We start from the raw sequence: 25,196 nt of genomic DNA, 5'->3' as shown, positions 1-25,196 counted from the left end.
TCGTCGCCTAGCGTAATTCGGCTAAGTTTCCTGCGGGGGCCAAATCCGACCACCGGTACGCAGAACGTAAATAGAGCGACAAGCGGGAATTCATTATTTATCGCTTTCGATTCATTATTTATCTTCTTCGATTCATTGTAGAGAAAAGATTTAGTTCTGAAATGGAGACAGCGATAAGCTTTCCACGTAGAGTATTCCGAGGATCTCATGGTAGATACCTCAGATCTTTCATTTAGTCGAAAAGCATACTTGTGAGACGTACATCAGTGATTTTTTCATCCTCAAAATGTTCAGTAAACAGCGTGAAAATATATTTGAAAGTGAGGACAGTAGTGATGACGAAATCTATAACTATTGTTCGAAATGCCCAAAATCACCCCAAATGTATTTGGAATGTTTTAACAAATACTATGCATAATGTAATATTTTATCCAGAATATAAATTAAGAAAAGGTATGGTATAATGTGTTTTTAATATTTTTATGTTGTGTATTCTATATATAATATCCTATATTTAATTAACTCGAACAAGAAGAACGTCACCCATACTTTGGTGATGGGGTCCCCACGGAAGTATACCCGTCACATAGCTATGGGTGACGTTGCGACGAACGTGTTAAAGATCAAAAATATTTTGTCTACGATTGCATGTTTGCAAAATTTCCTATATTTATAGTAGTTGTACTTCATGACATAACGAAATGTTCATTTCTATACTTAAAACAATTAGAAAATCAAATAGATTTTACATTTCATACTTGGAAAAATTTAAATTTAAATTAAAATTTAAAATTTTATAAATCACGCTTTAACATGATACATGTTGCTTATTGATCAAACAACTTATCCAAAGTAAGTGTACTTTATTATATTTCAAGAATGCATACGTTTGTGTATAGACTTATTTTTTGTGCAAAAATTACAGATTGTGAGAATATAGTAGAAGTATTTGATAATTCAATAAAGAAAAATATTACACAACATATTACAGGATTACTGCTTGTTTATTCTGATTTTGTGATTCATTTAATCGAATCTTTAGAAGATGATGGATTTCGACTGTGTCACGAAGTACTTATTAACAATTCCGGCATAATGACGGATATTAAATGTTTGTACGTACAAAATGATGCAAACAAAAGATTTTTTAAGAAATGGTATTTCCAGAGAATGAATGATGATGCATTAAAGAATGACGAATTAGAAAAACTTGAGGATAATTTTGAAAATATTTGCTCTATATATGAAGTAATAATTTTAAATTTGTTTAAATTGTATATTGAGTTATGGAATAAATGGAAATTAGAGAATTATGTGAGTATAGATCGTTGAATTGATTTTTAACGTATTTAAGGACTTAAATAAAGATGTAATAAATTAAACAAAAATATTGTGGAATATATTTTTTACAGGAAAATTTTAATGAATATTTGGATTTAATAGCTGTAAACGGTCATTTGAACATTCCATCCAGGGGGAGTATAAAATTTGTACTTCAAAGTGTCTGGGGATATAACTTAACATCACTGGTAAAGAATTATTATAGTTTAAACTATGCCTCCAATTTTGATGATTATTCGTCAGTCTCCGAAATAATACAAGAAATTAATTATAATTATAACAAATAAGTTTGGGAAATGTTAATTATATAATAAAATATACGTCGAAAGAAAATTGTGAACTATATATCTCAATAAATTCTTAGTTAAATATATTATTATATTTATAATTATATCAAAAGTTTTCATCTAATCATTTATGTATTATCCATATACTCAAGGTTATATTTATTTTATGGGCATAATAATTATTGTGAACAGATGTGGATTCTGATTTTTCTAATGAGAATAATTTAGGTTATGTATAGTAAGAAAAATGATTTTATCCTTCCAAATAAATATTACATACATGTATTTTTTAAATACTGACTTGCCATTTATAAAAGTATTTTATCATTTGTATAAAAAATCCTATTTTCAATTTTTCAGTTATTATGCTATTTACAGTCTATTAAGTACCAAGTTTAGAAAATAATGGACACTTCATCCAAAGGTAATAGTAACAATTTGGAACATGCTATAGCAGGAGGTGTTAGTGGTTTTGTAACACGATTTGCTTGTCAACCTTTCGATGTTGTGAAAATTAGATTTCAGGTAAAAGAACATATATCACAAGTAATACAACAACAATGTTTATAATGTTATACATAGACATTAAAAAGAATTCTTTATCACTGTAGTTACAAGTTGAACCTATTGCTAACCATCATGTTAGTAAATATCACTCTTTACTACAAGCATTTTACTTAATATTTAAGGAAGAAGGTATTTCAGCTTTTTGGAAAGGACATGTACCTGCTCAATTACTATCAGTTATATATGGGACTAGCCAGGTAAATGTATATTTTATGAAACTTTCATGTAGCTTTTTAGTTCTATTATATAATTCTTTCAGTTGAAATAAATATTATATAAAATAATCTCAAAAACTATTAATTTGTATTAGAGACACTATAGCTTTAAGTTTTACATCTGATACTGTGTGTTGCATATTCTTGAAGTTTATAATTTATAAATTAAAACTGATAACAAAATTTAAGAAATATAAAAATATTTTTCCCTGAATAGGACAATATCTACAAATTTTTAACAGTATCATTTGTAACACTGTTCATTTGAATCTTGAATACCTTATCTAAATATGAAAATATTTTAAAGTCATTGTCAAAATATATAATTAAATATTAAAATGTTACAGTTTTATTCATATAATGTGCTTATACATGAGTTTCATAATTTTTCATTACTAAATGAATGGAAATATTCAACAAAGTTCGTAGCTGGTGCAGGTGCTGGTTTTATAGCTACAACTATATCATTTCCTTTCGATACATTAAGAACCAGATTAGTAGCACAATCAAATAATCATGTAGTCTATAAAGGAATTTTCCATTCTTGCAGGCAAGTTAAATACTGTAAATACACCGTGCCATCGAATCAAACATTGTTTAATAAAATATATTTACAGTTGTATAATACGACATGAATCTCCAAAGGCTTTTTTTTATGGATTATTACCAACTGTATTGCAAATTGTGCCACATACAGGTTTGCAATTTGCATTTTATGCATTTTTCAGTGATATGTATAAGAAATACTACAAAGAAACTGATACTAGTTTTTTCAATTCTATAATATCTGGTAGTACAGCTGGTCTATTAGCTAAAACTGCAGTATATCCGTTTGATCTTAGTAGGAAAAGGTTACAAATACAAGGATTCAAAAATGGTAGGAAAGGTTTTGGTACCTTTTTTGAATGTAAAGGACTTATAGATTGTTTAAAATTAACTATAAGAAAGGAAGGAATAAAAGGACTATTTAAAGGTTTAGTACCATCTCAATTGAAAGCTAGTATGACAACAGCATTGCATTTTACAATATATGAGCAAAGCTTAATAGTGTTAAGAGTCTTGAGATTATATATTTCGGAAAAGTGAAGTTATTATAATGCTAGTTTTAATATTAAAAGAGTACAATACATAATATTCTCTCCATACTGTCATATGTACAAAATAATTTATACATATATGTACATATATGTTATATAATATATATGTATAAACATATAATCATATTTGTATAAAGAATCAAGTCATAATGGTAAATAACAATCTAAGCTTAAAGCTGGTTTAGTCCCTTCTCACAAATTTATTTTTGCTTCAGTAATTTATTTGTGATGTTTAACTTAAGTTATATTTATAATTGAAGTGGAGCAGGCATTTCAGCTGGAGTTCCTTTCAAGACTGCCATAATATTTTTAGCAGTAATTATTGACATTTCTTCTCGCGTTTCTGTAGCAGCACTACCAATATGAGGTAATACAACTGAAACATAAGTAAATCATTATTTTTATTATATATTTTACTACAAATAGATCTTAGTTAACTTACCACAGTTATCTAACTTCAAAAGTTCATTATCTAATGGAATAGGTTCAGGAGTCGTAACATCTAAACCGGCAGCTTTGATTATTCCACTTTTTAAAGCTTCTATTAAAGCAGATTGATCAACAACCTCTCCTCTACTGACATTTATAAATATAGCAGATCTTTTCATTTTTTTGAATGTATTTTTGTTAAACATTTGTCTTGTATCTAGAGTTAAAGCTGTTGTTACAATTACAAAATCACTTTTTTCCAATAACATATCAAGTTCTACTTTTTCTCCTCCAAATTCGGATGCTTCCTGCTTAATACTCCTACTTGTATACAATATTTTAGCAGTGTTAAAGCCTTTAAGACATCTTGCTACTTGAATACCAATACGACCTAATCCTACTATTCCAACAGTTGATCCAGATAATCCTGGTCCACACATCCAAGTTGGTGACCATGCTTTCCATTCACCCCTATATAAATTATATTTGAAATAAAATGTATGTTTAATTATGCAATTTAATACATAAAAAATATGTTCTGTTTTATACTTGTAAATGGCTCTGTTTGCTTCTATTAATCTTCTAGACGTAGCTAGTAATAATGCTACAGTCAATTCAGCTGTTGCATCTGTTAGAATACCAGGAGTATAACCAACTTTAATATTTCTCTTCTTCAAAGCTTGCAAATCTAAGTGGTCAACACCAACTGACATAGAAGCCACAACTTTTAATTGTGGTCCGGCGGCATTTAAAACTTCTTCATCTATTTTGTCTGTCAATAAACAATAAACTCCATCCATATTTTGTATTTTTGATAATAATACAGATTTAGGAATTGGCTCAGGTTTTTCCCATAGAACAACATCACACCTAAAATATAAAATAAAAAGAAATAGAAATATTAATAAACAGTTTTTTCATTGCAAGTACGTATAAATCGAAGACAAAAATATAATATTGGCACGAAATGTTTGAGATGTTAAAGTATAACATTATACATATGTATGTTTACGTAAACGCAACTTCATAGAATAGGATATGAAAAGTTGGGTAATATGTTTTATATGATTTAAGAGAATGAAATGTATTTTAAGTGTTCTTTAAATATTAAAAAATACTCACTGTTCTTTAAGTAAATTTAACCCGGCAGCTGGAATGTCCGGGCGGGTGATCAAAACTTTTGGTCGATTCATCTTAACTGGACTAGATGTGACAAATTTTTGATCGTTATGTTTTAAAAGTTTGAGAGCAATTAAAAGTAGCGACCTTTGATTTGATTTCGTGTAGAAAGTGAAGTTAGATAAGGACATTTTTTATTAAATAGACGTATGGTTCTTATTATCTTATATATTTGTTCAGTTTCGACTGAACAGAAACACCAAATACGGGAAAATATAACCTTTACTTATTATCAATTAAATATTTTAATTTTTTTTTATGGTTTTAAAGTTCAAACAGATTACTATATAAATCCATATATATGCTAATTGTAATTTCAATACCCTTTAGTGGTTCGAAAATATTAGAAAACAGTCTTCTTTATTAAAAATTATTATTTTATTATTATATATAATTCCTAATTTATTTTGTATACCTTTCTGCTTTTATTTCGTATATCAAAAGTAATAACATGTATTAAAAATTGTTTGATGACATGATTTCAAGTTTTTATATGTGAGTGATAAAAGACATTTTCTGATGTAACGAGTAAACATAATAAAAAATAGAAAGTCTTATTATTTCCATTTTATTTCCATAGGAAAACATATTTTATATATATATCAATGCTGTGTTGTGAATTATGTATGGTCCATATTCTTAAACATTAATATTTTAAAGTACAGATGATTTTGAGTTGTTATAATTTCTTTTAGCTGCCAAAATAGTATTTTTCATTAACATTACTACAGTCATAGGGCCTACACCTCCTGGTACTGGAGTTATATGTCCAGCAATTGCCTGCACATTTTCAAAATCTACATCTCCTACTAATTTGTATTTATTATCCATCTTTATTCTTGTAATCCCTACATCAATTACACATGCTCCTGGTTTTATCATTTCCTTAGTAATTAAACCAGGAATACCAGCTGCAACAACTACCAAATCTGCCAATTTTGTAAATTTTTCTAATTCAGTATGAGGAGTATGACGATGACATATTGTTGTAGTCATATCTAATGCACCTATTTCATCTGTGAATCAATTTGCTATTATGATTTCATTGACTTTTTTGCAATGTTACATTCTATATATATAAAATTTCATTGAATTTGCTATTTTACATTTTATTATTATATTTACGTTTTATACCTTTGCTGTCAGCATGTAAAAGTAACGCAATTGGTAACCCAACGTGTTTAGACCTTCCCACTACCACTGCATTTTTTCCAAATGTTTCAATATTGCTCCTAATTATTAATTCTTTTACAGCCAAAGCAGTTGCCGGAATAAACCTACTGTTATTTAATGCTAAATTACCCAAATTCTCTAAATGAAAACCATCAACATCTTTATTTGGTATAATTGCTTGACATATTTCATGTTCATTCATGTGTTTTGGTAATGGCAATTGCACGATAATCCCATCCACATTTTCATCTTTATTTAAATAATCAATTTCTTTAATAAGATCTTGCTGCGAATTATTTTCTTTTAAATGAATAACATAATTTTCAATTCCTGAGTTATCAATAAAATAAATATGTTAGACACAGATTCAATGCATCAATTACATCTATTAAAGTAGTTTAAACATTAGCGTTATTTTACCAATGAAGTTCGCAGCTTTCATCTTTCTTTCAACATATACTTTACTAGCTGGATCATTTCCAACTTTTATGGCTACGAGTTTAGGTCTCTTTCTATTATCATTTAACCAATCCTGAACAGTTGCTTTTAATTCATTTTGAATCTCATCAGCTATTTCTTTACCATTTATTATAACAGCTTTTTGTCTAAAAAAAATATATGTTATGTACCTCATATTGAGTTAATTAGAAAATTATGTTATATTATATTATAACTTTTTAAGTCTTTAAAAATTGAATATGTATTACTTACAAAATTTTTGAAGTATGCAACTGTCTCAAAGATCCATGCAAATTAATTCCTAAGACTTTCTTCCAGTGAAACATGTTTTAAGTATAAAATCGTTTATATATTTAATTATTTTATAGTAAAATATATTTGATCATTTATATATATAACAATATATAAATTGTTACTTGTAGTACTTAACATAACATAATGTAATATAACATATATACATACTGTATTTTATGTAATTATAATTCGAAATTATGATATCTATTAGTTTTTATAAATAATGTGATAATGAAAAAACACAGTGAACCTGTTGTTGGTGAAAGTATACTAAATAGTTTGCAGCGATTACTGGTGAAAATCTTGCAATGTTTTGTAGTGAAAGGGAATGTTGATTTTTTACTTTCGAAACTAGTTTTGCCGGTACTGTTTTATTTGTAAAAAGAATTAACATTTAATTTATATTTTACATATTTATTTCGGGAAAATGACATTGTAATTTCACTTATATTATTTAAGAAAGTGATATATAATATCATAAACGAGATATAGAAATATTGCATATAAACTTTCTATGGGACTACTTTTCTTCAGGTAACGATAACGATAATATACGTATGTATACTATACCAGACTAACTATAGCGATATTATAATAACAGTAACATTAATTTTACTTTCATCGTTGACTAAGGATAAGATAGATCTGGCACTATATGAGTTTTCTTGTCCTACGTTCTAAAAAATCGATCTGGGAAAAGCTTCTTACCAGTTTCGTGTCACATGTGACGATATCGATTCGGTATAGTACTGGCTTGAATAAAAGCTAAAGTTTTGTATGAAATTAAATAAAATATAGAACAGGATATCCTATAATCAGAACGTAGTATAGAATTTTATGTTTTCACAATACTTCAGATGGCATTACACACTATCAAAATAATGAAATGAAAAGAACATGTTACATATTACATGTTATTAAAGTAATAAATTACTGCACAATAATAGTTAAATAACTCGGTTAATTAGTTTCAAATAAAATTATAATATATATCTGAAGCATAAAAATGTGAATTTTTGAAACTTTTCTGTTTTCATCTTTGTATTTTCAAATCGACTATTAATTATACATATACGTATGTATATTATGAAGTACAGGTAGTTTGAATCGGAAACTCGTAACACAATTTATTGATAATACAAATAGTCAAATTATGCCCAATGAAAACAATAGAGGAATGACGAAAGAAATAAAAAGACCAATGGGAAGAGCAAAAAAATCACCAAAATCTTGCTTCTATGGATAAAGATACCAATCAAGTACATCGATTTTCATAAATATACCGAAGCTTAAAGCTGACTTCACAATTTAAAATTAAAACTCAAAAGTCAGGTTTAAGAATAATATTTAAAACTAAAACTTAAAACAAAGAATAAGTTTCTTCTTGTTCCTTATGGAATAACAATGAAGTTTAAGATTAACTTAATCTAGATTTTAGAACTAAAACCCATTTGAAGGAAAGCTAAACTAAAGTTCTATCTCTATAGATATAGACCTTAGAGATCTAATATCTATATTAGATAGACACTAATCTAAGATATGTTAATTATTACGTTAACTATTTTAACTTTACGCTATTAACGGCGTTAATTCTTTTCGCTGTTTGTTAATAAACTTTAAAAATAACATGATCGATCGCAGCATCAAGATTGTTTTGATTTTCTACGTGAATTAATTGTAATGCGATGATAATTTCCTAATGAAACCCAGAAAAATCCATTATTTAGATATACTGTAATTAAAAGAAAAATGATATTTTTCAAATAAATTAGAAATGTTATTCATGTATAATTCATTCATATTATATTATTCAGAAACGTACTATTCATCACGTATACATTCCTTTACATATTTAAAACGAACAAAGCCAAGTCAAAAGTCATTTTTATTGGAACTACCGGTTTTATCTGCAATACATATTTTAAGGCTCTGTGCAGATAGGTGACTGGATTGAAAAAACTGAGCCAAACCAAAACTCAATACGTTATTGATATTCATTTTTAATTAAAGTGTAACAGATATTTGTTCGCATATACAGTTGTGCACGGGGCTTTAAACTCGCCCAACTCTTATATCGTCTTCATTGCTCTCAAGTTGAACATTAATATTTACTTATGTTTGTTGCAGCATATCGCAGAGGGCGTAAGAAGCACTCTGATTTTTCTCCAGGTCGGTATTTCAGAACCTAAAACGTAATGGTACCATCTAATGTCACGTCTGTCCTATTATTCAATGGTTACATTTTGTTTATTTGAGATTAGGTAATTATAGATGAGGTACAGAATAGACCTGCGATGTTTTTCCGTGTTTCCTTACTTACCATTAAGTCATATGGTATGTTATCGATTCAGTATAGTACTGGCACGTACAACGCTAGTAAGACGGTAGAATGTGTAATTAAATATCGCGATACTCGATTATTATCGATATAATTTTTGGCGGTCGATTTACGCGGGAACTCTACGAGCGATATGTCTATTTCGTTGTAATAGGAAAACAGTGAAAGACATGGTCGCATCGGGATCGCATGGTAAAATATCGCTCATGTGCATTCAGTCTTCATAGTATCGAAAGCAACAATTTTAAGAAGGAGGAAGTGCAGCAAAAAGATCCGTTATCCAGAAGTTATTAAATCAAAATTAAAATCAATCGTGTTCAAGATTTATATTTGCATCGTTGAATATTTCTAAGATTTGAAATAACAAGATGGGATAAGGTAAGGATAAACAAGTCAAGCAATCTTCAAAATAATTTATTAAAAATGTCGCATATTCGATATTCGAATCGGTAATCAATAATGGTATAATTAGTAACTATATGCATGTCGTGTGAGCATGTTTCCGGAGGTTCTGTTGAAATTTTTTACGTCTGACGGTGATCGATCCTCTTTCATTCTCATTAACCATTCCATAGAAGTGTCTTTCAGACCAAACGATGCGATCTTATTAGTGTTAATCAATCAATTATCACGTTTACGTTATGAATAGTAATAGCTGTCAAAGTTTCTCACTTTAAACGTCACAGTAATGTTTCACAATTTGGAGTAAAGTTCATTAATGCATTGAATTCATTTGTATGTCGAAAGTATCTCGTTAAGTGGGTAATGTAAGTACTCTTTCGTTTTACTTCACGTTCAATACATGTGATCGGCCTGATAGACGCATCTATAAACATTTTTAGGTAGTACATCTTCGTAAACATGTACGGTGCACGAGCGCATGTGTACATACGTTATTGTCGGGCCTGTTCTTGATTTCACGTTCACCGTAAATTGGATAATTTATTCTTACATCGTAATGCATTCTTCCGTTTGTGTTTATGATTATTTTCTTGTAGTAATAGTGTCAGAAATCGAGAGTTTCGCTGTCTCGAGGTATTGAGTGTATATTCCTTGTTGCATAATTTTGTATATTCGTGCCGTGGGCGATGTGTTAAAAAGAATTAGCGAATCGTTTAACTTCTATGTTAAGCTTTCGAACAATTTGGGTGCAAACTGTCGGGCGAATAGAAAGAAAAGTATCATCGTGCATAGAAAAAAAGAACGTTGAATGTAAGTATACAAATACATACATATTTATCGCGATGCGAACGAATCATTCCAAGGTAATTTTAAACTCAAATATCGATATACCGACAGTCGGTAACATCCTGTTTCATATCAGATTCGCTCAACGTAGAATTATCGTACATTACAAAATCTGTTACCTATAACGTAGGAAAAAGTAAGACGAGGAAAGGAGGATATCGAATATCTTAAAAAAGAGAGTTACGCGAACGATTTACCAACTGCTATAAATGATCGTGTATGACTCTGCATGAAAATGACAGAGAAAGCGATACTTAATGCTTACTCGTTAATTTTCATCGCTCGAAGCGATGATTATTGCGGGGCGCCGAAGCGTTTCAAACAATAAGCGTTTTCGGCAGTCTTCGGGAAGAGTTCGGGAACTCATACAACTTCTGTGCTACTAGATAAACCAGGCCTGTTCACAGGATACACTATAGTGTCCAAATCATTTTCCGCGCTCTGTATCCATACAATTATCGTAGCATGTGAAAGTGCTCGATAACTCGATCGGTTAATTATATGTCGATTCTTCGACGAACAAAGTTAGAGCACAAAATGAGAAAACGATACCATTTCTAATTAAGGAACTAAGTTTCAGATACTAAGCAGAAACGTAGATGCGGAACTAGGATCTTGAATCTTGCTAGAGCTATAGCTTCCAATTCTTTTTTCTCTTATTTTGTACTGTAAATTTATCCTCTAAAGTATCGACGCTACACGATATGATTACTTTTACGCTATACTATTTTTCGAGAAGATCACGAGACTATGACGAAGAATAAACGATTTGGGAATCCTATACGTGGACAGGCCTGAGATAAACGCTGTACAAGTCAGTTCGCGGAGTTTTACAAACTTCCTATTTACGTTACGCTTTCTCACTTTCCGCTTTTTCTTTCTTCCTTTTTTACCATCGTTCGTTCATTTATATCACTCTCTCTCTTTTCTTTTTACGTACAACAGTTTATCGAGAAATCATTATTAAACTTAATCGTCTTGTGCAGTTTCTCGGTTCTTGCCATTATCGCTTCGGCAACACTTACGCTTACTTATGTACATAGAACCGTGCAAATTTTTGTCGATTCGATGCGCGCCTACCGGAAGTCGCTTATACTCGTTACATCGTCGATTCGTTTGTTCTCGTTCATTGTGTCTCAACGGAGACTGGTGTTAATCGAGGGAATAACAAGCGTTCTTTCCTTTCGTTTCTAATTAATTATTCCCTGACGATACTTACAATGATATATTGCAGACGGAATCAAAGAAATACAAGCACACATCCCCGTGAATACAATCAAACGAATATAGCTTTCTCTGTCAATCACTCGTAACATTTGAATATTTTTCATGAACGTAATCGTCAATTTCATATCGCGGAGATTAAAGTTGAAATATAAGAGAAGTATCGTCAAAGCGCGAGGATAACACTTGCTCTTAAACGTCGACCTTCCGTTTCTTAATACCAGCGCGCTCATGGATATGATTTTATATCGTAATTAATAACGTCTAATCCTCTACATAGTTACTCGTTTAACTTAGATCATGATCTAGAATTAGTTAAAACTCGTACGTGTATTTTACCTTTATTTACAATCGAGTCGTTCGTAGTCTATTTACACGCACACCCGTACGCGGCCATCGGCCTGTAATCGCCACCAATTCTCAAATTCAGAAAGTTACGTTTCAAAATTCAACGATTCGAACGATTTCAGAATTAAAGGGAAGAATATTCGGAGAAATTCTTCAACCCAGAACATTCCTTTTTGCAAACATAACGTAATCTAAATACTTAAGCGCTTGAAAATATGGAAATTTAAACGAAAAGTTTCGTTTCCTAACATATTTATCGTTGTTTCACTTTTCATTTTAACACGTTCGCCGCGTACGAAGCACGTTCGAGTCGGTCTATACCTTCGTTGTTATGTATCGTAACGATTCGAAGTGGCACGTGAACTGAAAATCCCGAAATTATGAAAAAGTATTTCATGTTAATTAAACGCGTACAATAAATAAAGATACGTACGACAATTTTTATTAGCGTGAAAGCGTCACTGTGCGAAAGGAAAAATGGATTCAGAGAGCAGCGAACGTGTCAAGGCGAGAGTTGAACCGAATTTCGGGAAATTCGCGGAATACTCTTTGGTCGAATCTATAGCCAAGTGGTAAACGCAGAGCCAGCATGGTGTTCAGAGGATATGAGTTACTAGGACCGGGTTGGTTTAACGTCGATGCGATTTCGCGGCCGATGCCCTGTCGCCGTGCGGGTGTCTCTAAACACGCGGGCCGCGTTTTCATGCGCGACGTCAATAAAGGTTCGCCGATAAATTGCACCGTGCGGCTGGTTCGTTTGCGTATAGGTTTGATCCGGTCGTAGCAATAAACCTTTACTGTCCTCGTGCACGTGAACAACGCGGTCCCATTAGGGAAAACGTACTTTTTTTTCTCCGCGCGTAATCTCGTTCATCGCCTGTCCGTATTCGATTCTCGTCTGGGAAGCTCGTGGTGGTTTTTGAAATATTAGAAATTCCGGCCGATATACACTTTTGTGCGATTCTCCAGTTAACAGTTCATCGACATATACGACGAAGACGTTGTTTCCGTACGATAACGAGGAATCGTTGGACTCGCGTTATTAGTCGAATAATTTAAAGAGAAGAGCGAAAAGAACGAATCGACGTGGAAAATTAATAGCCTGACATCGGATTTGGACAAAAGTCGAAAACGAGTTATCTGCTCGAAGGTGGCGGAACAAATGATTTAACGGCAATATTTGTACGAGTATACGTTTCGAAACGGTAAAGCCGAATGGCAAAGAACAAGTAGAAACGACGATCGATATCGAGAAGAGAAGAAAATATCGACAAGATTCTTAGAAAATTAGCTTCTATACTGCGTACCATCGAGCACGATGAACAAAGTTACGCGCCGGAAACGGTGATTGGCGACGAAGCCGCGAGGTACAGCGTTCGCAGAGGCTTCAGGCCTCTTACAGCGATCGTTTCGTCGCGATATTTTATCTCGTGAAAGTCACACTCGAGGGAAAAAGAGAACCGCACCGTTGATTCATCAGGCGGATTGTTTTTCTTCATTTTTAATCTCTTCGAACCTATTGTCCGCGAGCACGCGACTCTTTTATTTCCTTTTATCCGACCGATTCTCCGGAAGCTTAAGACCGGGGCGTAGGTGGCAACCAAAACGAGAACTCGGCCGTGAACGATCGTCTGGTAATAAATCAAACAAGCTTCGCCATTCCGTGCGGAATCCTCTTGCGTATGGTTCAGAGGACTTTTCGACCTTGTCCTTTTTTCCTTTTCTTCAGCTGCAGAATCTTCTCGGTTTCGTTATATGTATTTTGTATACCGACTTTGTTTTATCGCGAATCTCTCTTTTCTTGTGCCTTTTCTCCTTCGTTTTCTCGGACAGATTATTGCTATTTCGTTAAACGTTCGATACGAGCAACCGATTCGTCGTAAATGATTGAAATTTTAAAGATGATTATCTCTTCTTTGGCAGCCTTTTCGCGGGAAAGATTAGCGTCTGTTTTCTAAACGTGCGAAACGTTCCTTTTTTTGTTTTCGTTCGATAATTTTTACTCTTCTAATGTGTGCGATCGGTGTCCGTTGTTCGCTGGTCGACCGAATCTCTCGAAAAATGCTTGAATCGCGTACAGATAAATGAAACGAAATGGCAGTGAACGGATATCACGTAACACTTTCGTCGTAAGAGCAACGATAGAACACGAAACTAAAGCGTCAGTCTTCGATTCTCTGGGGGTGTATCGCGGCGAACCGGAATCACGCGAGCAAACTGAACAATCGAGACTAAAGAAACCGCGGAAACTCTTCCTTCCCCATTTTGGCACGGCCAACTCCGGCGGTCGTACGAATTTATTGGTCCCCGCAACGCAAGAAACGCGAATGATACATCGATAAATCGAGGGCGGCACGGGCGAGAAAATAATCGCAGAATGACAAGAATGGTTCGTTGCACGAGTTCGTTCTCGAGCGAGATCGACGGTTGTTGGCGCGTACAAGCGCCGCTTCGTCGATTCGTATCGAGTGGAACGTGAGATAACGCGGCGAATGAACTATAATCAACTTCGGTATGAAATAAAGCATGCGTGCGTTTTCCTATATACTTTTTTCATCGTCCCAGTGGACAAGTCTTCTCGTAAGGACGAAATCCGGTGACAACTCGACGAGAAATTTCCTCCGTTCCCTCTTTTCTTTGCATCGTCGCGTCGACGTGGACGCGTCGGCCGACGTTGCCGCCCCGTACGCGGAGGAATTCTTCAAAATTACTATAAAATCTTTCGAACGACTTAGACCTAAAGAACTGTACGGCCGAAATATCGAACGAATCGCGCGATTTCGTCGAACTTTATTTTGATTTTGTTCGTTTGCCGAGAATTATTCGCGTGGAGGGGGTGTCGGATGAGCCGATGAACGCCGCCGATGTGGCTCGTCGGTGGCTCGTTCAAAGCATATAGAATTAATAAATCGAGTGAAAAAGATGCGATTCCACGCGGAATACGTTAACGATTGTCTTTTCATGAACGTATAATGGAGGGCCGGTTACCGAACGGTCGTCGATCGTGGCTTTCGTAGCGTAGACGTCCCGTCGATTTTCCTTCACCGAGCGATGTGGTTGACGTGCACGCTGAACACAGCGGGAAACGATGGCGGTGCTTTCAGTTAGCTGACCGGTCGTTAGTTTTTTTCTTGGATCGTTTTCGGTTTGCCTCTGGTTCCCTTCGCTTTGCCTCGTATCTTTCGTCGGCTTTGTTCCTTCGTTTTTGCTTCTGCGCTTCGCGAGCTCTACGCTTATCGGCTAGTAGTAAAGCGGTTTCGAACGGGTCTCCGTTCGCAGCGATCCATTACGAAAGAACAGAAGAGCAGAAGAAAATTATCGCGTTGCTCGATTATTAAAATGAAATTCGACGGTACAACTTTCGAGCTCGAAACGATCGTTGAAATCTCTTCATCTATTATTATACCATTAGATTTATAGCAATTGAAATTGCGAATAAGTGGGCAGAATTTCCAAGTTCAAGTATACTTTCCATCAAAGTCGCGTCTTCCTTCACGCGCCGCCGGTGATGTAATTCGAAATTTGAAATGCGAAAAGCGCGAAAGCTGCGAACGGACACGCGTGCACGAACGTGTCGTGTTACCCGATACAAATAGATAAATAATCAGTTATGTACAAGTATGAACATGGTGTACAAGTTATGGCGTCGGGTGTCGTCGCGGCGCCAATTCTACGAGGCGAAAAAGAATTCGACGCTTTCCTTCTGGCGCTTACATCGATTCTCGTCGCCGACGACCCCTTTGGCCAGGGTGTAACAATCATTATTAAACGGAGCACAGCTCCGTGAAAAACAGCATTATATATATCACATAATTTCAGGCTACCATACTTCTACGTCATTTTCTTCGTACTCGTTCTTCCCGAAGTCGTCTTATCGCTAGTGTGACAGTATCATTAAGTCGTCTAAACGGTAATCACTCGAAACATTTGGTCAGTATCTATAGTTCCCGGATAGGCTTACTATCCATACTGTTCCATCGTGATCAACGTCCATCATCCTAAGTCGAATCATCTTCGTAGACCTCTCTCGCGTAAACGCTTCTTTTTCCCGATAACGAAATTTCAAAGACGATAGTTTCTGGCCACTGTTTTACGAATTGCTCGAATAGAAGCGCTAAACTCGCGTATAGAATTCGAAAAACTCTTTTCCAAAGTAATTCGCGAGTGAAAGGACGAGGCGAGAGCGAGATTATTCAATTTTTCTGCTCTCATTGTCAACGTTTGACAACGAGATGACAACGTTTCGCTCTCTTCTCAAGGACAGAGTCTCTATCGATTCGATGAAAAAAGAAGAAGAAGAAAAGAAAAAAAGGATCAGAGACGAAAATTTCATGGTTACCATCGATTTACGCGAATCACGATGAAAGCAGCGGTAGTTGATCCGAACACGCGCGACTTCGACCGAGCGTTTTACAGAGGATCTCGCGCGCTTACCAAAAGGGAGCATGAGAGCGGAGGAGAGAGAGGAGCCATTGGCTCGTGCTTAAAACCGCGTCTTCCGTCCTCATCGAGACATCACCTCGACGGACGATCGAACGACCATAGTGCGAGTATTTCTTGTTGGTTCCCTACTCGATGCCACGGACCGACATCTTCTTCTTCTCTTCGTTGGGTCGGCGTTTAATCGAGCGCGAAGTCCAACAGAATTTCAGGCTCCTCTACCATGCCAATACGTACGAATCAGGTATCGATCGATCGGCCATCGTTCGATCTACCGATGGGTCGATATCATCTGGTCGTCGGAGACAAAAAGTTAGCTACGCTACCAGCGAAACGATATCACTAGGATCTCATTACTTATTGTCCTCGTTCAAGCAACTCGATTCCTCGAGTTTCGATGACTTTCTAACCGAGAAATCCTCGGAAATACGTCGCCCTGTGCTCTCGGCGCAAATAATAACCAACTCGGAGGAATGGACCGGAGCTGTTCAAGTTCTCGATCAACGTATGCGATACTCTTCGAATCAATCGATGAAAAATAGCGAACGAAGGCGATCGAAGACACGAAGGCGAGAAGGAACCAAGACACGCGAGGTGCTCGGCAACTTATTCCGGTTAATCTGGATCACGAAGAAGACAAAGACGCCATTCTCCTGGTCTCATGATTTTGTTCTCGATAAAGAAAAATCCAAGAACGCCCTAAAATATCAGAAGTCAAAGCCAAAGGAAGCCTTAAAGTGTCAGAAAGTACAGAAACGGATATGGCAAATATCAACAGCTCCGGTCCATCCTCCTGAAACATCTACAAGCATCTATCCCGGAGTCCGCGCGTCTGTCGTCGAAGCTGCTTTTGAAATGCTCAGGAGCCGAGCCGATTCTCGCTCAACCAAAGACGCCAAAAGAAGCGCGCAAACACCGTGGACCTATCCGTGTACGAGAAAGAAAGCGCAAGCCGGTGCAGGTCATCGAGCAGCGAACCGTCCTTTTGGAGCAGAGTCTAGGTCTCCTGTGAAGTATACCGGTAGCAGAGCAGTTCTGCGCGTTACGCGGAGGCGGGCGTCGTCGTGGCGCCGGAACGGGCGTCTCCTTCAAGAGGACGCGAAATGGGACGCGACGACGCCACGACGAGCGACGAATGGGACGACCGTGGGCGATCGTCACACGGTGGTCACCCGGTCGACCTCGACGTATCGCACAGAACTGTCGCTGTGTCAGCAAATCACTTCCTTCCCGTCGATGATCGCCGTCTCCGAGGAGATGCTCTTCAGCCGGTGCTGCGATATCGATCGGTTCGCCCGTTGCCTGCAGATTCGCCAGATCACGAAGCAGATCACGCCAATGATCGTGACGATCGCGAGGATGCTGATGGCCAGGTGCAGAGGCGGCAGCTGCAGGAGGACCGAGCAGTGTGTCAGAGCCTCGTCGTAGCCCGATGGACAATGGGAGATCCCGTCGCACCACAGCGACGCGTTTATACACGCGTCCAGCTCGGGGCACCGCTGCTCGCAGTCGCGTGGCATCTGCAGCCCTGCGCTCGACGTCACCGATGGTCTGCGCCGAAAAGTTGAGAATAGAGTTAGGAATCTCGGTGGATATCTTTCTGAAGACGCTTAAGCGTCGAATAGTTGCAAACATTTCTTACGTTGTGTATTACCGCGCAGAAGCGAGGAAGGATGACTAGGTAAATGAGCGGTCTACTTATTTTTGATGAACTCGGTACGGTTATAAAGATAAGCACGCGTATTAGCCGAAAGTGTTACGTACAGTGGCGGACAAAAGGAAGTTTATAAAATGAGAGGTAAAAGAAGATATCAGAACTTTACCGAATGGATTTATATTTAATAAGTAATTAAATAATTAATTAAATATTTATATTTAAGACGTAGTACTACTTCCAATATTGTGTATGATACGTATATGGAAACGGGACATTGTAATCTTGTTAAGGAAAGCGGTAAAGATATCTTTACAATGTATACAATGTATACACTAAAATTCATAGTGTACACAAGTAAAATCTATAGTCTGACGGAGAGCAATAGAGAGCTGTGCTTCCTGCGTGTCGGCCAACTTCTCATCTTTCTACAGTACATCGTGAATGTACTATTCGAAAGTAAAGTCATCGTTTCATTAGGAAGTTACGTTCCAGACGCGTAAAATAAAGAAAAGACCCTTCGACTTTAATCAAGAAGATTCTCGATTAAATTCCGAGGATAGTACCTTAGCAGTTGTTAAGAAGATTAAAGACTTTCTGAATGAGTTTTTGGTTTTAAGCGAAGGGAAGATACTTTCCTTCAACGCTTTTGCAGTGAAATCTTTTTGAATTGTTCCAGTGGAAGTCGAGGGAACCAAAAAGACATTTGGCACTTTCCTAAGCGGATTCGGTGAAGTACAGTTACAGCGGAGAAGCAGTGGGAGAAATAGCGAAATTTTGGGAACAACGTGCTAAAAGGAGGAAAGATCGTCAAGATTGGTTGTTAAGAGAGCTAACGATTTATTAGCACTTTCCAGAATGGGATTTTAGTATCAGAAGCAGAGGGCGAAGAGAAGATGTTTGGCATTTTTCCCAGTGAAATTTTGGGAACGTTGTTTTGAGGAAACCAGAGATTCCGTGCCACTTGACCAAACGAGTTTCTAAGAGTTTTAAAAGAAAGACGAACGAAGAATTGTTCGAGGTTTTTCCGAGTGTGTAGAATGTGAAATGGTGGCTACTTCTTCTCTGTCGGGTTTTCGAACAAGATCTTAGAACTAGCGTTTTGTCAGCTGAAACGGGGGATCAGTGACAACTTTCTGAATGAGATACTGTCGGTGCTTTTTGTAGATACTCCGGCGAATTGAGGGCGAGGCTCTTGGCGAGGTTCAAAGGTAACGTGAAAGGACAGATTATTGCTTAGGTTCCTCGTTCAGGATCGTTCAAGCGAAAGAACGAAGATAACCAAGAGGTTTCTATCGCTAAATACGCGCAGCGAGTAACTGTGTAAATTTTGTTTAATCAAGAATCCACATGATTAACCCATTCGAGGTTGACGTCTAATTAAAATATGAATTTCTTCGTACGACACAAACGGCGTATTATCAGTTAGATTCAATTGGATATGTACTGCACGACGCTCTTAGTTTGATCCCATCGTTGGGTAGATATCGTAAAACAGATAGGTACAAGAAGCAATATGGTTTCAAATGGGTTATTGGTAAATTTAAAACGTTGATTGCCACGATGGTCATCGGTGATACTAGATTATGGGGTATACTAGATTTTTTAGAACGATTAAAATAAGATAAATTTCATGGACCGGCAAACTTTCAACGATGTGAATAACTTGGATAAAATGGTCGGAGAAGAGCGTCGAAACACGATATGATATTTTGGAAAAATCAAGTTGTATGGTATCCTGCCGCCCGTATGGGATTGAGAACTGTGCGCCCCGCTGCTTAGGCTGACCTCCTTTCGTTCGTGTAAAGAGGTTTGCTCGCGTACAGGGATATTCTGGCCGATTTTTAATTGTCAATAACTAAAAAACAGGATCGAAAACACAATCTTTTTATTCTTGATTTTTGTCTTATTTCGGCGTCAAGAATCACCCCTTAAATTGTGGAAAATTTTTACCCGAACACCCTATATATAAAATTCGTATGGCAGTTAACGAGTTAGAGGATCTGTAAAGAAAATAAGAAAGATATTTCGAATTACCAACCTTCTAGTGAGCTCGAGCCAGGTGACCGTGTAGGTTTCCGGTTCCTTGACGATAAATTCGACGGCTATAGTCCTGACGGGGTCTTGGCCCGGTGCTAGGATCATCGCGTTGCTGCTGACGGCCCAGCCGTCACTGAAAACCTCGACCACGTGGTGACTTGACTCCGCAGGTGGTTTCGGGCACACCGACACGTGGATAGCGCCACCGGTGTGCACAACGATCCGGTTCTTCGTCGCGCATTTGCTCGTATTCGACATTATCGTGCCGTGCATTTTCACGTAGAGATATTGGTTCGGTCCTGGGTCGATCAGCCATGGATGCTTCTCGCAGTTTTTCTGAAAATAATCCACCCAGAATCTTTCGATTTCAAGCATGGTATGTCCGAGTTATTTCGCTGAATATTTATTTCGCAAAACGGAAGTTCCTCTCCCTTCATAGAAGGGTGAACAATTTTGAGAAAGTTCGAGTTCCACGATTCGAGCGATTGGAACCTTCGTCGTCATAATCGTAGCCAGCCATTCAATTTGTCCTCTGTTACAGTAAATCAATTTTATGTCACGGAGCTCTTAGAAGGTAATCCTCAATTTGAGACCATATGAAAGCAAATCTAAGCGATCTACCACAGGCTTCCGATATACTTCGTGTCTAAAACTCTCCTTGAACCTCTCGTAACACGTTCGATATGAGATGTACGATTTCTATATTTCGCGACAAAAAGAATGGAAAAAAGGATTTGTTCGTTTGATTTTCTTAAAGAATGACTAGAACACGAGAAGTAATTAAAGTCGATACGTATAAACTTCGTATTGAACGCGTCGATGCAAGCTTTTTCGTCTGTTCCAAATTTCGCTAAAGCCATAAAAGTCTCACCTCATCCTCGTCTATAACCGGCACCTTATATTTGATCTCTCCGGATGGTCCCCTCACTCTTCGCTTCTGCATGCAAGGGCTGGTCTTGATAAAGTCCCAGGTTCCCTCGAAGAACAAATTATTGTAGTCATCCAACGCGTCCATAGACCTGACGGTGAAGTGTACCTCGACTATATTCGAGGTGGACTTGACGTTCATCGGTAGGGATCGATTGGAGCAGAGGCAATCCCGTTGTACAGGCGGAGCGTTGGGCCATGGAAGATCGAGCACCTGTGGATATCGAGCATGATTCGGTCTCCGGGGTCGCTTACGAATTAATCAGTCGACAGATTATTATAATTGCCACGGTGACGAACAAACGCGATCAGAGAACATTAGCGTTTGTAATTGCGCTTTAAATTCACGGACGCGAGTCCGTGTCCCTCATAAATCCTGCGATCGATAACAAAATGGAACGAATGGCGGAGCGGGAAAATGGCCGGTGACGGTGGCACGGTTTCGCTACTCGATCGGAATTTCAGATTTATTTTGGTCACGCGAACGTTCGTTCGCCTCGGTTCGATTGTCGTACATCCCTCCGCGATCACACCGCCGTTTACACGCCGAATTTCTGATAAAGTTTTAATGAAAACGCGGTCTCGTTAATTACAGCCTTTGCCTTCGCGCAATCGCCAACGGCGCAACTATCGACGGAGATTCTTTCGATCGTGGCTGGCAAACTTTAAATTAAAATCGTTGCTCGCTTGCCGTTGTGATCCGGTCTTTCGACCGAATTAGTAGCGTCTTGGGAATTTATTATCCAATTAGTAAATTTTCCCATTATTATTTGCTTTTGATTCAATTTTACAGATTAATCGCGTTAGAGATATTCCCGGGACCTTATGGAATTTTGTAAATTTAACTTGGATGGGAATACGAATGTTCGATCTTCGAATATCGTTTACTCCGATTCCGTGAATAATGTTTAAACAAAACTGTATGACGGTATGATTGCTTGCGTTTATACGAACAACGGCAGGCTTACAGCTTTGTCGGAACCGTGCAGTTGTTCGTCGAGTTAACAACTGTATTCAGGAAAGATGAATGGCCCTTCTAGTGCTCTCGTGCCGCGCAAATATAAAATGGAGCAATGCCTGTTCGAAGTTCGTTCGAAGATTAATTGGAACATGCGACTCTGGCTCGTTATTACACACGGGAAAAAGGGTGTGAAACGAAGAATCTGAAGCGCTTCAGTGCGCTTTCAATGACCGCATAAAGAAAAAGGATATCGAACGAGCGAATAAACCACGACCTGTAAGTACAATACGTACGTCGAAAGATATCACGCGCGCTAAACGCTTCCCTTCAAAATTATGCAATTCGCATTGAAAACGCGTTGAATAAAAAAAGACAAGGAAAATTGAGAAACTGAATACAATCTCGCGATTCACGCGTCTTTGTCCAGAGATTCCCTCCAAGGTGCGAGCCAACGTATTCGCGTCCGACGTCCTCTTATCTCCAAAAACTATCTTACGCCAGAGGTAGCGGAAGTCTTGAAGGAACGGATAGAAATCTCGAATCACATTTTGGTTAAGGTTGAACTAACAGTGAAATACGGTTCTACGTAGAATATGGCACGATAACACAGATATTTCGGCGGAAGGCGATATAACGTTGAACGCAAGTAGCACGTTAGGTGTTTGATTATGGAAGAGCGTAGCATCTTGACGCTTTTACGGCCAGGCGTTTTCTGCACGTGACTTTTACTGCGAAAGTTTCTTATTTTCTCTCGGTAATTCTGTTACGTCCTCCTCTAAATTGAGTTATTTTCTAAACGTTCTAACACTCCTCCGTATCTTCTCAATGACTTGTAAACGCCTGTTTTATTTTGCAATAATTTTTCTACGACTCGTACGTTATCACAGTCATTGGCAGCCAAAGTCACGCGTATATACACGTGACACTCGTCGTGAAAGTCTTTCCAGATTTTCATTGAAATTTTGGAAACGCCGAAATACGACTCACCTTTACGGAGAAGTTGTCCGATCCGACGCAGAGCAGCCGATTAAAGTCCGGGCTGGAGACGCTGCGGCACGTCCGGTTTCCGTTCAACAGCTTGTTGAACCGCAGCTTCACGATCTCATCGTGCTCGCCCTCGAATCTGTACACGCAGCTGGAAAATCCGTTGTAGCCTGCACTCGTGTCACTTAATCGAATTTACATGGCCGGTCGGCCACGCAAAGGAATCGCTTTCCCGATCGATACCACGAGGAGATTACGAGGAGGAAAGTGACCGGTCAACGACGTTTCTCCTTCGTTAATTGACCAGCGGTCAAAGCAATCATCGGTTTCTATTCCTTTGCAAACTTCGCGGACTCATATCGAGCATTATCTCGACCAAGTTTTGCCTATTTTATTTTGTTTGTTAATGTCGTTAATGGTATTGCACGGTTTTGAAGTTCTAGTAGATAAATAAAAAGCGGTAACATAAGGAAGTATAGCGGCGTGCAAAAGTACCCGGCCAGATAGATTTTTCGCTTTATCGTTCTAAAAAAACGGTATTTTAAAAATGTTTCGGTAATATTATACGATTAACGTAACAGCGTGTGTGTTAGTTTAGTTAATTTTTTTTTAGTTAGCTTTTCCTTCTACTTGTCATACTCTGACATCCTCGATGTTATTTAAAATTCTTTCCGCCCTGTCACCTTTTGAAAAAATTATCTGGCTGTGAATTTTTCCACGCCACCGTATATCTGGCGAGTGTTCGGGACAATTTTTTCAATTTTTGCCAGCGATGGCCAGTAACGATCCAGATTGCAGGAGAAAATAAAACGATCGAGGGCAATTCCTCTGTATTCTATAAACGTAAAAGATATCGATAGAAAATTCGAAATTTTGCAACTTTCATGGAAATATCGCGTCGAGAGAAGTTCTAGAAAAATCTAATTCACCCTCGAAATATTACAACTCTCTCTCTCTCTCTCTCTCTTTCTAGAAAAAAAAAAAACAAATTGTACAAGTGTCTCGCGCAGTGCTTGCCAGATAGTTTTACAACATTCTACTGGCTGCTACATTTTGTCCCTTTCCCCAGACAACCAGTGTGGCGTAATCATAATTACGAACAAAATAAACGAGCAAGCTATACAGCCTGTGCACGCGTGAAGCGGCAATGGAATTCTATTTGAACAGCAAATAACGACGCGAGCGACGATCGATGGGAAAAACCGGGCTGCATTTATTCACGATAACGACCGGGCCACCCCTTGTGAACGAAGACTTTCCAAAGTAGGTGTAGTCACGGTCGTGCGAAAAGAGAAAGGACCAGCCGCGAAGACGTAAAGTCCATTTTATGGCCCCATAAAACAGGACGTCCGGCTTTAATGGCCGGCCAAGGGAACTTTCGGCGGGATAGGATCGATGAACGGTAACGGAATTGGAGAGTTGTTCTCGCGAGGTCGAAAGCAAACGGCGAAATTCAGTGTTAGTAGGACTTTCGACGATGTTTGTGTTTCCTTTTGGGAGTTTTGTTGATTGAGGTGGAGTTTAGAGGAAGGGGAGGAGGTTCGAAGGGTAAATAGAGGGAAATCTGTAATAGGGGAGGTTGGCAAGGATCTTGTACGACTGTTTCGAGGGCTGCGAGAAATCTAGAAGAATGGAAGAGAGAGAGAAAGATCGTAGCGGAAGAACAGGTGTTGTCGATTTGCTCAAGTTTGCCAGGTGATTTGGAGAAATTTTAAAGAGGAGACGTCTTTATTTTACTTCGTCTGTATTACTTCGAGGAAGTTTGTTAAGCTTGTTAAGCTCGTGAAGTTGCAGCAGATAGGAAGAAGCTGTAAACGCTATTTGTAGCACATGGAAGTCTTAGTCGCGTACACTTTGATACCCGTTCTTTCCCTCGTTAAAAATTTTCCGACCTCGCGATTCCCGAAACGTTGGTTGGTTATATTTTCAGACGAGTCTAGATATATTGTAGGAGGAATGAAAAGATGCAGCAGCAGCCAGAAAATAATCGC

The 25,196-nt window shown here is 37.4% G+C and overlaps 5 protein-coding genes across 12 annotated transcripts in view; 2 read left to right on the top strand and 3 right to left on the bottom strand.

Moving 5' to 3' along the window:
- The first annotated feature begins 113 nt into the window (after positions 1 to 113).
- On the top strand, positions 114 to 1,714 carry LOC110119729. The gene is made up of 2 exons (XM_020865698.2): positions 114 to 1,314; positions 1,413 to 1,714. The coding sequence occupies exons 1-2, from the start codon at positions 880 to 882 to the stop codon at positions 1,626 to 1,628; spliced, it is 651 nt and encodes a 216-aa protein (XP_020721357.1). The 5' UTR covers positions 114 to 879; the 3' UTR covers positions 1,629 to 1,714.
- On the top strand, positions 1,413 to 4,202 carry LOC100646596 (mitochondrial thiamine pyrophosphate carrier). Of its 4 annotated transcripts, none has more exons than XM_012313803.3 (5): positions 1,413 to 1,529; positions 1,989 to 2,153; positions 2,240 to 2,392; positions 2,758 to 2,960; positions 3,028 to 4,202. In XM_012313803.3, exons 2-5 carry the CDS (start codon positions 2,034 to 2,036, stop codon positions 3,494 to 3,496), a joined length of 945 nt encoding a protein of 314 aa, XP_012169193.1. In that variant the 5' UTR covers positions 1,413 to 1,529; positions 1,989 to 2,033; the 3' UTR covers positions 3,497 to 4,202. The 4 variants fall into 4 exon arrangements, with proteins under 4 accessions (XP_012169193.1, XP_012169194.1, XP_012169195.1 ...); XM_012313804.3 differs by lacking the exon at positions 1,413 to 1,529 and adding an exon at positions 1,730 to 1,866; XM_012313805.3 differs by lacking the exon at positions 1,413 to 1,529 and adding an exon at positions 1,767 to 1,856.
- LOC100647868 (glyoxylate reductase/hydroxypyruvate reductase) lies at positions 3,683 to 5,449 on the bottom strand. The gene is made up of 4 exons (XM_003398972.4): positions 5,059 to 5,449; positions 4,486 to 4,806; positions 3,950 to 4,407; positions 3,683 to 3,883 (listed from the first exon to the last, which is right to left on the bottom strand). The coding sequence occupies exons 1-4, from the start codon at positions 5,244 to 5,246 to the stop codon at positions 3,756 to 3,758; spliced, it is 1,095 nt and encodes a 364-aa protein (XP_003399020.2). The 5' UTR covers positions 5,247 to 5,449; the 3' UTR covers positions 3,683 to 3,755.
- A 218-nt stretch (positions 5,450 to 5,667) lies between these two features.
- Positions 5,668 to 7,948, bottom strand: LOC100648062 (bifunctional methylenetetrahydrofolate dehydrogenase/cyclohydrolase, mitochondrial). The gene is made up of 4 exons (XM_020865697.2): positions 7,000 to 7,948; positions 6,709 to 6,893; positions 6,250 to 6,618; positions 5,668 to 6,131 (listed from the first exon to the last, which is right to left on the bottom strand). Exons 1-4 carry the CDS (start codon positions 7,071 to 7,073, stop codon positions 5,770 to 5,772), a joined length of 990 nt encoding a protein of 329 aa, XP_020721356.1. The 5' UTR covers positions 7,074 to 7,948; the 3' UTR covers positions 5,668 to 5,769.
- Positions 7,949 to 9,777: 1,829 nt separating this feature from the next.
- LOC100648174 overlaps positions 9,778 to 25,196 on the bottom strand; it is a 177,929-nt gene continuing 162,510 nt past the window's right edge. For all 5 annotated transcript variants that reach the window (XM_048410445.1, XM_048410448.1, XM_048410447.1 and 2 more), the window contains 4 exons: positions 23,209 to 23,356; positions 21,205 to 21,474; positions 20,335 to 20,669; positions 9,778 to 18,190 (listed from right to left, as the gene is read on the bottom strand). In XM_048410445.1, coding sequence (XP_048266402.1) covers positions 17,851 to 18,190; positions 20,335 to 20,669; positions 21,205 to 21,474; positions 23,209 to 23,356 — 1,093 coding nt within the window. In that variant the 3' untranslated portion in view covers positions 9,778 to 17,850. The remainder of the gene's footprint in view (positions 18,191 to 20,334; positions 20,670 to 21,204; positions 21,475 to 23,208; positions 23,357 to 25,196) is intronic.

Source organism: Bombus terrestris, chromosome 11 (genome assembly GCF_910591885.1).
Source record: "Bombus terrestris chromosome 11, iyBomTerr1.2, whole genome shotgun sequence".
NCBI classification, from domain to species: Eukaryota; Metazoa; Arthropoda; class Insecta; order Hymenoptera; family Apidae; genus Bombus; species Bombus terrestris.
This window is presented reverse-complemented; position numbering and strand designations above follow the sequence as displayed.

Coding starts and splice junctions, on each gene's coding strand:
- LOC100648062 (XM_020865697.2), bottom strand. CDS start 7,073: ATGTTTCACTGGAAGAAAGTCTTAGGAATTAATTTGCATGGATCTTTG. Junction 6,894..6,999: donor TTGCATACTTCAAAAATTTT/GTAAGTAATACA, acceptor TATTTTTTTTAG/ACAAAAAGCTGTTATAATAA. Junction 6,619..6,708: donor GAAAGCTGCGAACTTCATTG/GTAAAATAACGC, acceptor TTGATAACTCAG/GAATTGAAAATTATGTTATT.
- LOC100646596 (XM_012313803.3), top strand. CDS start 2,034: ATGGACACTTCATCCAAAGGTAATAGTAACAATTTGGAACATGCTATA. Junction 2,154..2,239: donor TTGTGAAAATTAGATTTCAG/GTAAAAGAACAT, acceptor TTATCACTGTAG/TTACAAGTTGAACCTATTGC. Junction 2,961..3,027: donor GGAATTTTCCATTCTTGCAG/GCAAGTTAAATA, acceptor ATATATTTACAG/TTGTATAATACGACATGAAT.
- LOC110119729 (XM_020865698.2), top strand. CDS start 880: ATGCATACGTTTGTGTATAGACTTATTTTTTGTGCAAAAATTACAGAT. Junction 1,315..1,412: donor AATGGAAATTAGAGAATTAT/GTGAGTATAGAT, acceptor TATTTTTTACAG/GAAAATTTTAATGAATATTT.
- LOC100647868 (XM_003398972.4), bottom strand. CDS start 5,246: ATGTCCTTATCTAACTTCACTTTCTACACGAAATCAAATCAAAGGTCG. Junction 4,807..5,058: donor TTAAATTTACTTAAAGAACA/GTGAGTATTTTT, acceptor TTTATATTTTAG/GTGTGATGTTGTTCTATGGG. Junction 4,408..4,485: donor GCAAACAGAGCCATTTACAA/GTATAAAACAGA, acceptor TAATTTATATAG/GGGTGAATGGAAAGCATGGT.